Source organism: Monodon monoceros, unplaced genomic scaffold (genome assembly GCF_005190385.1).
Source record: "Monodon monoceros isolate NGI ecotype Baffin Bay Population unplaced genomic scaffold, NGI_Narwhal_1 Super_Scaffold_18, whole genome shotgun sequence".
In the NCBI taxonomy this organism is placed as follows: Eukaryota; Metazoa; Chordata; class Mammalia; order Artiodactyla; family Monodontidae; genus Monodon; species Monodon monoceros.
The window spans coordinates 39,435,775-39,451,635 of record NW_021703774.1 but is presented as its reverse complement, the minus strand read 5'-3'; the positions used below and the strand labels follow the sequence as shown (position 1 = coordinate 39,451,635).

The 15,861-nt window shown below is 50.5% G+C and overlaps 1 protein-coding gene across 1 annotated transcript; it reads left to right on the top strand.

Moving 5' to 3' along the window:
• Positions 1 to 3,945: 3,945 nt before the first annotated feature.
• BATF3 (basic leucine zipper ATF-like transcription factor 3) lies at positions 3,946 to 15,171 on the top strand. Its single transcript, XM_029227041.1, has 3 exons — positions 3,946 to 4,043; positions 6,150 to 6,254; positions 14,681 to 15,171. The coding sequence occupies exons 1-3, from the start codon at positions 3,966 to 3,968 to the stop codon at positions 14,864 to 14,866; spliced, it is 369 nt and encodes a 122-aa protein (XP_029082874.1). The 5' UTR covers positions 3,946 to 3,965; the 3' UTR covers positions 14,867 to 15,171.
• Positions 15,172 to 15,861: the final 690 nt, after the last annotated feature.

The window sequence follows — 15,861 nt, the reverse complement described above, 5'->3', positions numbered from 1 at the left end:
GAACCAGAAAATAATCACAGAAAAGCAAGAAAACAGGCTGTTATTAGAGCCTCCCACTTATTCAGAGGGTTTTGGCATTCTGCTGTTGACAAATGAGCTTAGGGCCAGGGGAGATAATATCACTTGTAAATATAAAATATTTTAAGTTGTTAACATAATAAAACATTTTCCAAAAAGTTTAAAAAAGACAAGTAAAAGGGCGCTTCCCTGGTGGCGCAGTGGTTGGGAGTCCGCCTGCCGATGCAGGGGACGCGGGTTCGTGCCCCGCTTCCGGAGGGTCCCACGTGCCGTGGAGTGGCTGGGCCCATGGGCCATGGCCGCTGAGCCTCCGTGTCCGGAGCCTGTGCTCCGCAACGGGAGTGGCCACAGCAGTGAGAGGCCCGCATACCGCAAAAAAAAGAAAAAGAAAAAGAAAAAAAAGACAAGTAAAAGTATTCATAATCCCACCACCACAAAAGAAAAGCTAGAACTTTGGTATATTCCCTTCCAATTTTTTCTCTCATGCATACACTTTTTCATCATGGTAAAAAATATACAACATAAAATGTACCATCTTAGCCATTTTAAGTGTACAGTACAGGAATGTTATGCACATTTTTTTTTAAAATAAATTTATTTATTTATTTTTGGCTGTGTTGGGTCTTTGTTGCTGCTCGCGGGCTTTCTCTAGTTGTGGTGAGCGTGGGCTACTTTTCATTGCAGTCCGCAGTCTTCTCATTGTGGTGGCTTCTCTTGTTGTGAAGCATGGTATCTAGGCGTGCAGTCTTCAGTAGTTGTGGATCACGGGCTTTGTTGCTCCGCGGCACATGGGATCTTCCCGGAGCAGGGCTCGAACCTGTGTCCCCTGCGTTGGCAGGTGGACTCTTAACCACTGCGCCACCAGGGAAGTCCCCATATATTTTTACATATGTGTCATACTTGTACCTTTTGTACCCTGATTTTTTTCCCTCACTTTACCTCATATCAAATAAATCTTCCATGTAGCCAATTTGTCTACATGCTTGTAATTTTAAAGATGCATAATATTCTATCCCATGGTTATAACATACTTTATTTAACTGTTCACCTATAATTGGACATATATGTTGCTTACAGTTTTTCACTCAAAATATTATTATGAACTTTTAGTTCATACAGTATTTTTCTCTTTAATACTTTCAATGAACTTGACGTTCTAGAAGTTTTCTGGGGAAAACTAAGTCAAAAGTGATGTCTTGCATGGTTCTTAAAAATTACAATAAAATTGCTTCCCAGTGGTTTGTACCAATTTACAATGATCCCAGTGAAGTATGAGAGTACCAATTTCACCACACTCTCACTTTTTCTGTTGCTAATTTAATAGTATAAAACGTTTCTTATTTTAATATGTATTTTTCCTATATCTATTTTCCTTGATTGTTTTCTCTGTTGGGAAATGCCAGTTCCTGTCACTTGCTCGGTTTACCTTTGGGAGGTTGTCTCAATATTTTTCTTATTCCTTTTCATGGGCTGTATATATAATAGAGATTTTAACCCTTTTTCATATTTATTGTGAATATTTTCCCCCAGCTATTGGTTTAAATTTACTTGTTATACTGTCATCTGAAGAAATTTAACATTGTTATACAGTTCAGATCTTTATCAATGTGGTTTTTCCTATCATCTGTCATCTTAGAATATTCTCTCCACTTTGTCTTATCCCCAGGGCTTTGATAAAGGATTTAATTCTGCTTTATCTTCCTGATTTTATTTTCTATATCTAATTATTTCATTCATCCATTTTGATGTAAATGATATGCAGGTTAAATTAATCTGTTCCTTAAATGCTTACTAGTTAACCAACACTCTTCCTTTAAATACACTTGAAAAAACCCTTGAATAACTGAGATAGTAAGTAGGTCTATGCGTGTATGAAGAGTTCTTGTGTGCTGGGGTAGGATTCCAGGCTCCCTGGGGAAAGTATAGTCCCAAAGGACTTAGGATGTGGTGTGGTTCAGTGAGAACACAAAAGGAGCAATAACCAGAATGAAGTGTGGGAGTGCCCCTAAATGTCCTTGCGTTTTCACCTTGCTCGTCCCTTCCCCATTTTGGGGAATGACTGCATTTCTAAAACTTAAAGACCACTTGACCCAGAGGTTTTCCTATCTTGTTAGAGTCCTGCTGAGTTTCCAAGAATGAGGGCTCTCAGTTGACCTACAGCAGTACATTTACTAATCACTCGTGCATGGAGCCTGTGCTAGGCACATTGTGTGTGCCTGTGTAAGAGGCAGAATAATAGCCCCAGGACAATCATGAGTTATGCTGTGAGAAGAAAACGATAAAAGGGAGATGAGAAGAGAAATCTAGGTAGATGTAGAGATGGCTCCGCTGTGCAGCCTTAATGGTGTGGGGTGCGGCACTGTCCCTGTGAAGGGCTGTGCCCGCCCTCCATCCTCCTGCCGCCGCTGTGCACCTCTACCCTCCTCTCAGTTGGTCGAAGCCCCTGCACACACAGACAAGACTCTCCACTTGCTTCCCTGCCCTCGGCCAGGCTGCATCTCAAAGCTTTTGCAAGGGTCTTAATCCTGGCGGAGAGCCACGTGCACTAGACTGGGAGTCAGAAGTGCCCGCCCCCACTCCCCTCCCCCCCCCATCCCCACTGCTGTCCAAGAGCCTGGAGCCTGAAAGCTTAAGCTACTACACTCGGAAGGAAGGCACGTCTGACCTCCTGGTTCTGGTTCCCACCCGCCCACCCAGGTTCGCGGTTATCTTTCCTTCCCGGTGCTCACAGTAAGGCAGACCACAAACCCATAACCACTTGTTTTTTCTCTGCTGGGACCATGTACAACAATGGTCTTGACTTTGCATCTTTTAACTGGCAGGCAGGTGGAGGGAACGCGCCTCAGGACCTCTGTCTCATCCTGTTTGGCATGAAGAAGTCATGCATCTTAACCTGTTGACAGAGCATCTGCCACTTTAATCTTGAGAAAGAAAAAGGATCTGGTCCATTTAACGTTAGCACGGAGAGTCCAGATCCCCGAACCTGTTAAACAGCGACGTCCACCGTGCCAGCTTGGCTCTCGGGGAAGCCCAGCCACTGTTAAATTCCAGGACAATCTCTTCCTCGCCACCCTCCACTGAGGGAATTCACCCTCGGGGCCGCCCCGCCTGGCTCCCTCCCACAGCGCTGCGAAGACTGGAGTAGGTGCTCCCCTCAGAAAGGCCCTGGAGTGCCCCGTGGCTCTCAGGGTGCGCAGTGGGACTCGGTAAAGCCGCTGTCCCCTCCCGGGGACAGCGCCTCCCGGGCAGGGCAGCGGGGGGCCGCGGAAGAAGCGAGAGTTGCGCCCGCGTGACCGATCGCGGCGAAGAAAGTCCCCCGAGACTGTGACCCCTGCGCTGGGGGAAGGCGGGGCCGATGCGCAGGAAGATGCCGTGATGGGACCGGGAAAAAAAAACACCAACCCCAAACCACCCGCTTGTGTTTCTCAACCCGAGTTCTCCGAGAGCGGCCGAAAGACCCCAGAAGCTGCGCCGCACCTCCTCGACCCCCACCTGCCCAGCCTCGCTTCTTGTGGGTGGGCTTCGCGCTCCCTCCCGGGTTTCGGAGTCACCACGTGACTTCCACGAAGAGTGAGGCCCCAGCGGAAAGCCACCACAGGGGTGGTATTTGGGACCCCGAGGTGCGGCAAGAGGGCGGGGAGAGGAGGAAACGAGGCGGGGGTGGGAGGAGGGGGCGGGGCGGACTTGGGGACGGGAAGGACGGCGGGCTTGGACTGGGGGGTGGGGAAACCCGGGCGTTGCGCAGCGGGCGCTGGAGCCGGGAAAGCGGGAAGCCCGAGGGGGCGCGGCAGAGGCGGCGGCCGGCAGGTGCTGGGGCGCGGGGATGCCGGTGGCTGGAGAGAGCCGGTAGGCAGCTCCCCGCGTGCAGGGCGCGCCGGGCCGGGCGGCCGCTCCTCTGCTAGCTTGCGCGGCGGGGCGGGCCGGGCCGGGCCGGAGAAGCGCGCGGCATGTCGCAAGGGCTCCCGGCCGCCGGCAGCGTCCTGCAGAGGAGCTTCGCGGCTCCGGGGAACCAGGCGCAGCCGCAGGTAGTGAACTAGAGGCTCGGGGAGGACCGCGGGCGATGCGGGGGTGGGCGCGCCTGGGGGCGCGAGGAGGTGGGTGCCGGGGCTCCTGTGTGGCGACCACTGAGTGCAAGGGTGGAGGGCGCTGCGGGAGCTAGACGCGAGCGGTGTGGGGGCCGCGGGGGCGGGCCAGGGACCCTGGCGTGCGCCTCTGCCCTGCCGCCCCCGCGCACGCACGGTGCCCGGGGCGTCCGGGATGGTGACTGGGCTCCTGAGCCTGGGAGGGGGAGAGGCCAGAGGGCGCCGTCGCCTGGTAGGGCTGGGCACTGTCCACGCTCCCCCGCACGTGGGGTCCCCGCTGCCTTGGGCGTCGCCATCCATGCGCCGCCGCCGGCTGCCACCCCACCGCCGGAGCGCGTGGTCCTTCCCCGCCGCTCCGAGCGGGGGCCAAGGTGTGGAGAGGGGAAATTCCGCTACAAGGGGAAACTCGTGCCCAAGCACTCCCAACATCTACCGGCTGCCCCCCGAATGGCCTAGCGGTGCGAGGTAGGGGCCAGAAGTAGGCGGACTCCGCCCTCAGAACTGGTGGAAAGCTCTTGGCTGGCGCTCGGTCCTGTGCGCTGTCCACCACCACGTTTACAACCGCGTACTGGGGAAACTGACACAAAGTTGCCCGCAGGGACTGCAGTATGAGAACTTCCCGCTCTGCTGCTTTAGGACTGAGTCTTTTCATGGTTATGCCCTTCTCAATTCGGTGCCTGGCACAGGATGTCATCGGGTGACGCTAGAGAGCCACACATCTGAGTTTAGGCCTGGGCTTTGCCACACACAGGCTGAGTAGCCTTGGGCAATTTGCTCAACCTCTCTGAACCTCAATTTCCCCACGTGTAAAATCAATATAACAATATCAACTTCTCATGATATTTATGAGAACTAATTGAGATGTGGTTAATAATACATGAATATCTCAACAGTTTGCTCCCCTCCATCTCTTTTTTTTTTTTTTTTTTTTTTTTGCGGTACGCGGGCTTCCCACTGTTGTGGCCTCTCCCATTGCGGTGCACAGGCTCCGGACACGCAGGCTCAGCGGCCATGGCTCATGGACCCAGCCGCTCCGCGGCATGTGGGATCTTCCGGGACCGGGGCACGAACCCGTGTCCCCTGCATCGGCAGGCAGACTCTCAACCACTGCGCCTCCAGGGAAGTCCTCAGGATAACTCTTGAAGGATTTGACCAAGTTTGGTTAAATCTCATACACAGCCAAGAGCTTTCAAGACATCATAAGTTTGCTTTCTCACTCGCCCTGACCTGTGTGTGAAACAAAACGTCAGTCAGACATTGTTCAAAGGAACCTATTGTTGTGGCGTTCAGGATCACGTGGTATGTTGGAAGAGTTACGTGGTTGCAGTTAGTTATCAGCGTAATGGTGATTTGTACACAGTCTCAAAAGTACCTGTTTGCAAACATTTTAGAAATATGTTTTAGAAATGATGCTTCCTATATACAAGAAACCAAAGTGGTTAACTAGGGGTCTGCTTTTCAATGTTTTATTCTTTCTAATTTTTAAACTATGTAGATGTTTTACCAACTAAAAATTTTAAATGATATCTTCTAAATTAAAAAAAAAAAAAAGTACCTGTTTGTGTGTGGTGGCAGAAGCCCTGGCCCACAGCAAGTCCCAGATAGCAGCTGCCTTCTGCCTTTCCCGTCCTCAGATGAGCACCAACACCACACCTCTTCCAGGCACAGGCCCTGCAGGGGAGAGGTTTGAGAACGTTGGTTTGGAGTCCAGCAGACCTGAGTTCCACTTCCCGTTCTCCCCGCTACTAGCTGTGATACCTGGAGCAAGTTCCTCAGCATCTCCGAGTTTCTTATTCCTCATCTTTTAGATGGCGGTCCCACCACACATTTCTCAGGGTGGCGACAGGGGTTAACAGCTAGCACAGTCATAGCGCATGGTGAGTGCTCCTCGACGTGGGGCCACTGTTACCCCACTGATGTAGCAGCAAGCACTGCTGTGGCTGCGAAGAAAATGGTGACGCTCCATAAGCAATGCTGGGTGAAGAGAAAGGGCAGGGAAGGTGAGGCGAGGGGCCTCAGCATCACACCTGACCAAACCTTCCCCCCCAGAGCCCTGAGGATGATGACAGGAAGGTCCGAAGGAGGGAAAAAAACCGAGTTGCTGCTCAGAGAAGCCGGAAGAAGCAGACCCAGAAGGCTGACAAACTCCATGAGGTGAGAGTGTGGTTAGGGCAGAGCCATGCAAGGGCCACGGCAAGGAGTCATCCTCCACCCTTGCACTGTGGTGGACCTAAGGTCACACCCTGGTCCTCACCAGTTCGGCCACATGCACGTCTAATTCTGCTGTGTCCTTCCAGCCCAGTGTTCTGAGTCTTCACTCACTGGTGTCTTCATTTCTCCCTCACTGGTTGCATCTCACACTCAAGTTTCCTTTATTACAAAATGAAGAACCCACCTTTTGATCCTGATTCCCTTTCAAGCTAGCGCCCCATTTCTTTTCTTTCCCTCTTTTATTCCCCTGCTTATTAAAAAGAGACCTGCTGTCTCCATGTCCTCAGTTCCTGTTTATTCCCCAGTCCTCTGTGGTATCGTTTCTGCTCCCCCAACACACATACATGCACACACGCACATGCACACTTCCTACAGAAGCTGCTCCGCTGAGGCCACTAGTGCCTGGCACTGCCCGGCCCAGGGACCTCTTTCTAGTCCCCTCATCCTTCGCCTTGCTGGCTCCTGTGACACCACTGATCCTCGCCTTCTTGAAACCTTCTTTCAAGGTCTTTAGCTTCTAAAAGACCAACTTCCTATTTCTCCTGACCCTCTTCACCACTTTTTTCTTAGTTTCTTTGTTCACTTTTCTACCTCTGTCTGTTTTCTTAAATGTTGGTGCTGACCAGGCTTTCAGACTCTGCCCTTTTTTCTTCTCACCCTGGAAGACTTAATCTGTTCTGCCAACGTCAGCTCCCAACATCACTTACTCTCAGGTAGGCATTGATTACTCCAAGACCTCTGGCCCTAACCCCACATCTCCAGTGTCTGCTTAGATACCTCCAAATGGGTCGCCACAGGCTCCTCAGCTGCAGCATGACCGTGATGGCGTGTCTGTTCACCCTGAGACTCGCTCTTCTCACTGTCATCAAATTGGAGCTAATGGAGCTAACTAACCATCTATCTTATCACCCAAATCAGGAACCTGCGCTTTATTCTAAACGCTTCCATTTTCCTCTATCCCTGTGCATAATCCCACATAATCTCACAGTCAATACATGGGAACTGACGTCGAAGGCTTCCCAGGATCTGTCCAAGGAATTGATGGCATTCCCATGCTCTTGTCTTTGCACAGGGTTGGTGTGAATATTAAGGGTTTTAGTTCAGCTCTCTCCTGCCACACTTTCTGGCCATAGATTGTCTCAGCAAGGCCAGTCTGAGGGGCGTGGGTAGCACAGGAGACTCTGAGGTGTTATGAGGGGGAAATGACAGTCTCTGAAAACCCCTTCACACTGAGCAGAGAACAGATTTAGAATGCACAGGCTCCAGGGAGAGGTGACCCACTGATATAAATTCACAGAGGGCCATAGATTATAAATATTACATTCTTTCTTGAAAGTAGGAAGTCTGGGCTGTAGAAAGAGACTAGGATCTTCAGACCAGGGTCAGGGAAGGTCTGTCCCAGCCGGGGTTAATTCTGTAAAATTTCCACAGAGGAATTGGGGTGCCCTTTGCCTCCTTTCTTCCCTCCCCCTTGCTCCTGAAGCAAGCCTGGTTCTAGCTTCATGCTACCAAATAACCCCCAGAGGGGACTTGTGGCTTGGTCAGTGCAAGGCCCTATATTCAGAACACATGTGCTAGCAGGACCCTTCCTCTCGAGGAACTTCTAGTTGCAGCCAGATGCATCAATATCAAAACACACTAGAGAACACTTGGTTTTAACTCCCAAGTGATTATGTGTGTGGAGGTGACTAAATGACTTGGACAAGATCTTTCATGGAGCAAGGTCGAGTAGATTCGTTCAACAAATATTCATCAAGAACCACTGCAGGCAAGGCATTGCCACTGGGTCACAAGGAGAGGATTAAGATCTCATTCCTGTCCTTGGGAGGCATGAGTCTCAAGGAAAGCATATTCGTTTCCTACGGCTGCTGTAACAAATCATGACAAATTTGGTGACTTAAAACAACACAGATCTATTTTATCTCACAGTTTTGGAGGTCAGGCATATGACATGGGTCTCACTGGGCTAAAATCAAGGTGTCAACAGGGCTGCATTCCTTCTGGACGTTCTGCAGAGGAATCCGTTTCTTGCCTTTTTGAGTTTCTAGAGGCTTCTGTATTCCTTGGCTTGTCGGTCCCCTTCCATTTTCAAAGCCAGCACTGGCCAGTTGAGTCTTTCTCATCCTGCGTCACTCTGACACTGTTTCTGTTGTTACATCTCCTTCTCTGCTTCCTCTTTCCCTAACGCTCTCATGATTACACTGGGCTCGCCTGCATAATCTGGGATAATCTCCCTCTTTTAAGATATTCAACTTAGTCACATCTGCAAAGTCCCTTTTGCCAGGTAAGGTAACATATTCACAGGTTCCAGAGATTGGATGTAAACATCATGGGGGTTGGCATTATTCTGCCTACCACAAACATAAATACTTTACTACAGTGTCACAGAAAGATGGGTCTCTCTCAATTTCTGTCATTGTTGGATTTGATAATGAAATGAACTAGATTTCCGGGAAATTTAGGGATGATTTGCCACATTTACTCCTGCCTAATCCCTCTTAGAATGGTGGGTGGAGGGCCCTTCATAGGATTCTTAGCTTGTTCTGCTGTCCATAAACATAACTGTGCCAGTTGCCCTTTCCAGAAGGGGGCCGACTGATCTGAAACCCAGTCCCTCCACAGAAGAACACGCCCTTCTCCTCTTTCTCTGTGGAGCTACAAGAATGGATTAGGATCATGCACCACTGGCAGATCACCTCAGCAAGGCCAGTTTTGTTGGGAAACACAGTATCAAGGAGGCCAGGACAGTGGTTCCATCCATACACAGGCCCCAAAGCAGAAGTCCACCCTTTACCGTCACTAGCTACACACAAGTGTCATTGGTCACTGGTGTCAGTAGTCACTTTGGTGACTAGTTTTTAAATTTTGAAAAACATCTACATATTGAGAGTGGGATGTCTGGTTAAAAAATGTGGTGATGAATAATGTTACTGTGCTCCAGTGAGCTGCAGGCAGAGGACTTAGCACCCTGCTTTGGGTCACAGATGAAAGCCCCTCAGGCTCCCTGGGGCTCCCAGGACACATCTAGGTTGGGAAAAGTAAGAGCCAGACACAGTGCATGGAAACCTTCTCCTGAGACTTGGAATGAGGCCAGCTCATTGGGAGACACCGAAGGGCACAGAAAACTGCCACCTGGTAGCCACGACTGCCCACTACTCCCTGGGGAGCTGAGCCCATCATGAGGGCTTTGAGTAAATGTAAAATAGATAGCTAGTGGGAAGCAGCCGCACAGTGCAGGGAGATCAGCTCGGTGCTTTGTGACCGCCTGGAGGGGTGGGATAGGGAGAGTGGGAGGGAGACACAAGAGGGAAGAGATGTGGGGATATATGTGTACATATAGCTGATTCACTTTGTTATACAGCAGAAACTAACACACCATTGTAAAGCAATTATACTCCAATAAAGATGTTAAAAAAAAAAAAAGGGCTTTGAGTAGAGCCCTTATCCCATAAATTCCTCTATCCTATACTGTGGGCTAGCATTGCTAAATATCTCCAAGTAACTCGAGCTCTTTATTTGCCTTTCCTGAATACCATGAAGGGGAATATTTAGAGCAAGACATGTTTAAAATTCCCACTTCCTCTCCTGCCCACTCAGTTCTTGAGCCTCTCTCACCTCCAACATCCAGAAAATCCTCCTCCAGTCCCAGCTGTTACAAGTCTCTCAGCTGCCTTCTTCCTCGCCCAGCTCTCCATCCCCAAAGCCGGGGGACTATCCATCAGGGCAGAACCCCCTTGGAGGGCAGGGCGGGAGGAGAAGCTGAGCAGGCCAAGCCAGAGAGAGACTGGGGTCACTCTTCAGAGATGTCTGAGTTTCCCCCTCAGGGTGGTGGCTGCCAAAAGTCGCCCCGCAGAGATGAGAAGCAGTTCTTAGTGTGTATCTGTGCACCTCACTGTTCACTGTGGCTTTTCGAGTTTTCCCTTCAAGGCACTTACCCTTCTCATGGAGACTTAGACCCGTATTCATCTCTGAATATTAGGCACATGGCCCGGGTGCAGATTCACAAATGGGAACCCAAGAAAACAGTCCAGGTCTCTAAGCCCAGTTGAAAGTGTCTCAGAAGTGGGTCACACTGGTTCAAGCCAGGCACCCAAAGGTGTAAGACTGAGAAAGAACTTTGAGTCAGAAAAGGAAGGCAGCGATGCCATCCTCAGGAGCCCCAAATGTCACAAACTGACAACTTTCTTGGGCAATATGGTTGTGGTACGTGTTGCCCCGGTGTTTTCAGATATTGCATACTCTAAGAGAGTCCTTCATGTCAGTCCTCACTGGGTTTAGAAACTGATGATGATGCTAATTTGTACAGCCCTTGCTGGTGACACGACGTTTCTGCTGGGAAGTATATGAGCTTAAGGCTTAGGAATAGACTTACGGTAAAATCCTGAGCTCTCGTAGCCCTTTACTGCTGGTAACGACCATGGGGGGAAATTTGGGCCCAGATGCTGCCAAGCGAAAGCAGAATTGCTGTCATTGCCTGAGAGCCGCTGTTGACCTTGAAGTCAGGGATTAGGCCCCAAGTCTGCATGACCTCAGAAAAGCCACCGTACCTCTGAGTTTCAGTTGTCTCGCTTGTGAAATGGGGTCTGTGTCCTCCTGATGGCCTTTTCCTTCCCCTCATTTCCTTCCCACCTTAGTTATCATCTCTGGTCCCTGGTACCCACATGAGCTTCTTTACCAGTCTTTGCCTCAAAGGCATCCTAGACCCTGAATCACCCCCCAGACGGCACCTCATTCCTCAATCAGCCTCTCTTTAGAAGCTCAGACCAGGGTTTCTCAGCCTCAGCACTATCGATGTTTGGGGTCAGCTATTTCCTCGTTGGGGTGGGGGCAGTAGTGCCCCCTTCCCAGCTGTGACAACCCAAACTGTCGCCAGCCGCTCCAGATGTTCCCCGGGGACTGTCAGAATTGGCCCAGTTGAGAATTATTGCCCTAGACAGCTTAATTTCTGAGGCAGAAGTGGGATTTGCAGTGATTTCAACGCCTCCCATTTCTGGTCTCTGCTTTGTGACTGTGTCCTGCACATACCCAGAGAAGGCAGCACAGTGACCTCAAATCCTCCTGAGATAGGAGATTGGAAAGTCAGCGATATTTGAGCTAAACTGATCATCTCTTTGGAAATAACAAAGGATGTAATGTTCTTGGCTTCTTTTTCACATATGTTAAGTCCAGGTAATCTCTCCTCAGGCTGAAGTGGGTCTTACTCATTCCCCTTTGTACCCACTCAGTGTTCTCACCTCCTCTTTCTCCCCTCTCAGCTCCCTCTTTTATTTTTGTGGAACTGGTCTCGCTTGAAGAAGATTTTGACTTCTTCTCTTTTTATTCCCTCAGCTCAGTAAAAGCCCCTCCGCAGATTTATGAGTAAAACTTAAATCCCAGAAGAGAAAGTCCCTGTGGAGAAGGCAGCCGAGGGGCCTGCTGGAGGCCCGCGACAGGCAGCTCTGTGGCCTTTCTGAGCTGGGGCTCGGGGAGAGCCGTGGACTTCGGCAGCATGGCCCCTGTGGCTTCCAGAGGGAGAGCTCAGAAGCTCAGAAGCATCTTGCCACAGCATTCAGTAACTATACAAAGGCATGTGGAATATTCTGCTACAGGAAGAATTCTGTTCTTTGGAATCTAGTTAAAATATTAGCTCATCGCTGGGCTTCCCTGGTGGCGCAGTGGTTGGGAGTCCGCCTGCCGATGCAGGGGACACGGGTTCGTGCCCTGGTCCGGAAAGATCCCACATGCCGTGGAGCGGCTGGGCCCGTGAACCATGGCCGCTGGGCCTGCGCGTCCGGAGCCTGTGCTCCGCAACGGGAGAGGCCACAACAGTGAGAGGCCCGCGTACCGCAAAAAAAAAAAAAAAAAATCTTAGCTCATCGGAACCATTCAAATGTATTCTTCATTTTACTTGGAGGTGAAGAGAATTTCCAGTTGCAGGGTGGAGAGTGTGTGTGTGTGTGCGCGCACGCGCGCATGTACGAACTACACAGAGCTGTGGCCTCTCTCAGCCCTTTGCTACAGGCAGCGCTCCCCACGATGCCTAGGTCCCCATCCCCTCCTCCCAGCCAGACCCTTCCTGCCCACAGAGGGCCTCTTGCTGCATTGGGAGACTGAATTCTGACTCCCGGACTAGAGCTGTCAGAGGCCAGAGGAGAGCCTGGGGCATTGGGGGTGGTAGGCCTGGAGGAGAGCTGAAGACGTAATGCAGCCAGGGTACTAGGGGGTCAAAGTGGCCCAGCTCAGCCTGTTGCAGGGTGGGTGAGGCCCGCTGCCATGGAGAGTATTCCGGGTCACCCTGAGAGCCTGCCTGGGAAAGACAGGAGGCAGAGAGATAGCTCCGATGGCCTCTGTGTGCAACCTCTCTGGGGCCCTTGTTCTGAGAGGGAGGAAAGTGCCTAGAGTGGGAGGGAGGGAAGGAAGGGGGCAAGAGAAGGAGACCAAGGGCGAGGGTTGTGGAGTTACTGAGCTCGTAGATGTTGGCATTGGGGCCTGTCGGGCAGGGGTACAGGAGAAGGTAGCAGAGGCCCCTAGTTGCTATACATTTCTGATCTTTGGGGAGAGACCTTATTTAATATAAGTAAGATTGACTATGATGCAAGACTGAATAGAACACGTAATGAGAGATGTGGTTCCATTAGGTGCTATGATCTGGGAAGCCTTCCTGGAGGTGGTGGGCTTGACCTTCCACACAAAAGCAGGAAGGCAGCTCAGTTGAGGATACCAGCTTTAGTAAAGAGGCAGAGCTGAGAATTTGCATGTATCTTCATGGCCTGTAAGAAGATCAGACTTTTTTAGTAATATTTCTTAAAAGTTACTGGTAAGATAATAAGGTTGGGCTCCCAGCTCAGGAAATGCATGGCATGCATGGTTCAACAAAGCCTAACCATATGAATCAACCTAGAAATGATTGAAAACAACATTTCAACAAGATGCAAATAAGATCGTCAGCCTTAAGAAGGTCTCTATTGGTATGCCATAGGGCTCTGCAAGTGGCCGAGTATTGTAGGACTTATTAATGAGTTGGGTGAAGAAAAGGAAGACCTACTTCATCGAGTTAGCGGACAGCTTAGAGCTGTGTGGTATCACTAACCCAGGAGCTGACACAATCAATATTCAAAAAGATTTTGCTAGGCTGCCAGATGACCAAGCAAACAGGGCGAAATTCAGTAGAAGCGGATGTAAGGCCCACCCTTAAGCCAAAGTATCAGTTGTAGTTCAAGTATGAACAGAGAAGCGGCCGATGCAGACAAAGCTTGCACTTCTCTGCATTCTCAGAGAGAATCCCCAGAGCTAGGTGGCTGCGCACTTGGGTCCCACCCAGAGCAGACTACCTCACGCATTTGCCCTCTGAATGGCGGGACCATCCCCAGAATCGTGCACTGTGTTTTGGGAACATTTTCTCAGAGCTCCTGGCAAATTGGAACGTGTGTTGGGACTGGCCTCCCGAAGGGCGTTGGAACCAGAAGTCCTGAAACCCAAGGAACTCAGAGGACCTGAAGCAGTTGGGCTCAGAGAATACCTAAGGGGAAGTGGTACGGGGCCGTCTCCTAACATTTCAAGAACTGTGATGTTGAAAAAGTATTGCATGTACTCTATGTGGTTCCATAGGTGGAACCAAGCCCAGTGGGTGGGTTTAAAGGAGAGAATGATTTTGGATAGTACAAAGAGGAGCTTTCTAATAGAGCAGCTCAGAAATAGCAGGCACTGTCTTTGGAAGGAGAGAGTGTCCAGCACAAGTTGGATGTCGGAGCTAGAATTACATAGGGAAGGTTTCTGCACTGTGTGGTTTGGGCTAAGGGCTCTCTGATCTCCCGCGGTTCTAAGCCTCTGTAAACTCCGATATAGTGGAAGCTTAACAGGTGAGTGTTGGAGCAAAGCCAAGGCAAGGGGTGTTTTCATTCATTTACTCAGCATTCGACAAACATGTGTTATGTTCCTGGCACTGTTCCAGGTGCTGGGGCTGTAACAGTGAACCCAGCAGAAACCACCAGAAAGCAGATCAGCGGCTGTGGGGAGAGGGTCACTGACTGCAGAGGGAGATCAGGGAACTTCTCAGAATGATGGAAATGTTCTGCGTCTTGATCAACACAGGTGTTTACATTTGTCAAAACTCATCAAATTATACACCTAAAATTAGGTGCATTTTATTTTATGTCAATTATAAATAAGATAATAAAGATGATTCAGAAAACAAAGCCCGGCCCTCGTCCTGGTGGGAGGGGAGAGACGTGAAGCAAATGAACAAACAAATCTGAGTGGTGGAGGCAGCTAATGAGAAAGATTTCAGGGAAGGAGGTGAGCATCGTGGCTGGGGTTAGATCCGCCCGGAGGACAGAGGAAGGGCGCGTGGTTTCAGAACCGATGCTGAAGACTGATTTCTGTCTTCCCAGGAGTATGAGTGCCTGGAGCAAGAAAACACAGTGCTGCGGAGAGAGATCGGGAAGCTGACGGAGGAGCTGAAGCACCTGAGCGAGGTGCTGAAAGAGCACGAGAAGATATGCCCGCTGCTGCTCCGCCCCGTGAACTTTGTGCCGGTGCCGCGGCTGGACCCCGTGGCTGGCTGCCTGCCCCGGTGAAGCCCAGAGACGGTCCTCCTCTGCCCAGCAAGGAGCGTTGGTCTTTTTCACACCTGGGAAGAGGCTTCCCTCTGCATCCATGTACCGGGGGACCTGTGGCCGGGTCAGCTCTTAGGAGCTCCGGGCCGTGCCCCCAGCAGCCCAGGCTCAGCATGATGCTCTCACAGGCCCCTGACTCAGAGCCTTTAGCGGATCCAGGCAGGGAGGCCATCCTCAGGAATCACTGCGCATCCACTTTGGCAGCTAGTAGGTTCCGTTTTTGTGCAGAATCATTTCCTCTAGCGCATGGATAATAAAGGTGTTATCTTCTCTCCTTTCGCCAAGTTCTTAGAATTTAGAGACACAATACCTTTCCTCTTCCTGAAGAGGTCATCTCCTGTCTCCTCAGGTGGTTTTGCAGCTCCTGGGTCTTGCTTCTCCTCCTGGTCATCTCCCCCATGGTCACATCCATGCTAGATGAGGAGGCACCCTTGGGGTGGGACTCCCCTGCCACCCCAGCTGGGTCATGCAGGGGTGTGCTGGGCATGACTCGTGCTTGTCTTATGCGCTGCGTGACCCTCCATCCTGGTCAACTTTCCCACCCAGGCTGGACCGTCCTGGAAGATTTTCTACTTCAGGCTGGTTTTCCCATGTGCTCTGTATATTCCCGGGTCACCTCCCATTCCATTGGTAGTCACAGGATCAGGGGACAAATGCACTTTATAGAAGCCTGAATCACACTCGAATGGAGGAGGTCTGTCCCCTATGTAAACAAGCAAATATTTGGGTAGATGAGGAGAGGGGAGCTATTTCCTTTTAAAGGTCCCATCCAACTCTATTCTTTCAGGAAAATCAGAACCAGGCCAAGTTGAAAGTGGCCCCAGCAAGAAAAGCAAAATGGGAGAACGCATCCCATCCCCTCCCAATTCTCTTTCTTCCTGGAACAAGGGAGTTGTGGAAAGTGGAGCCAGCCTACCATAAAGGGAAAAAGAAATGGGAACAGCAGGGAAAGTGCT

Excerpts from the sequence above, each read along its gene's own strand:
- BATF3 (XM_029227041.1), top strand. The coding sequence starts at position 3,966 with ATGTCGCAAGGGCTCCCGGCCGCCGGCAGCGTCCTGCAGAGGAGCTTC. Across the intron at positions 4,044-6,149 it reads GGAACCAGGCGCAGCCGCAG|AGCCCTGAGGATGATGACAG; the intron begins GTAGTGAACTAG and ends CTTCCCCCCCAG. Across the intron at positions 6,255-14,680 it reads AGGCTGACAAACTCCATGAG|GAGTATGAGTGCCTGGAGCA; the intron begins GTGAGAGTGTGG and ends CTGTCTTCCCAG.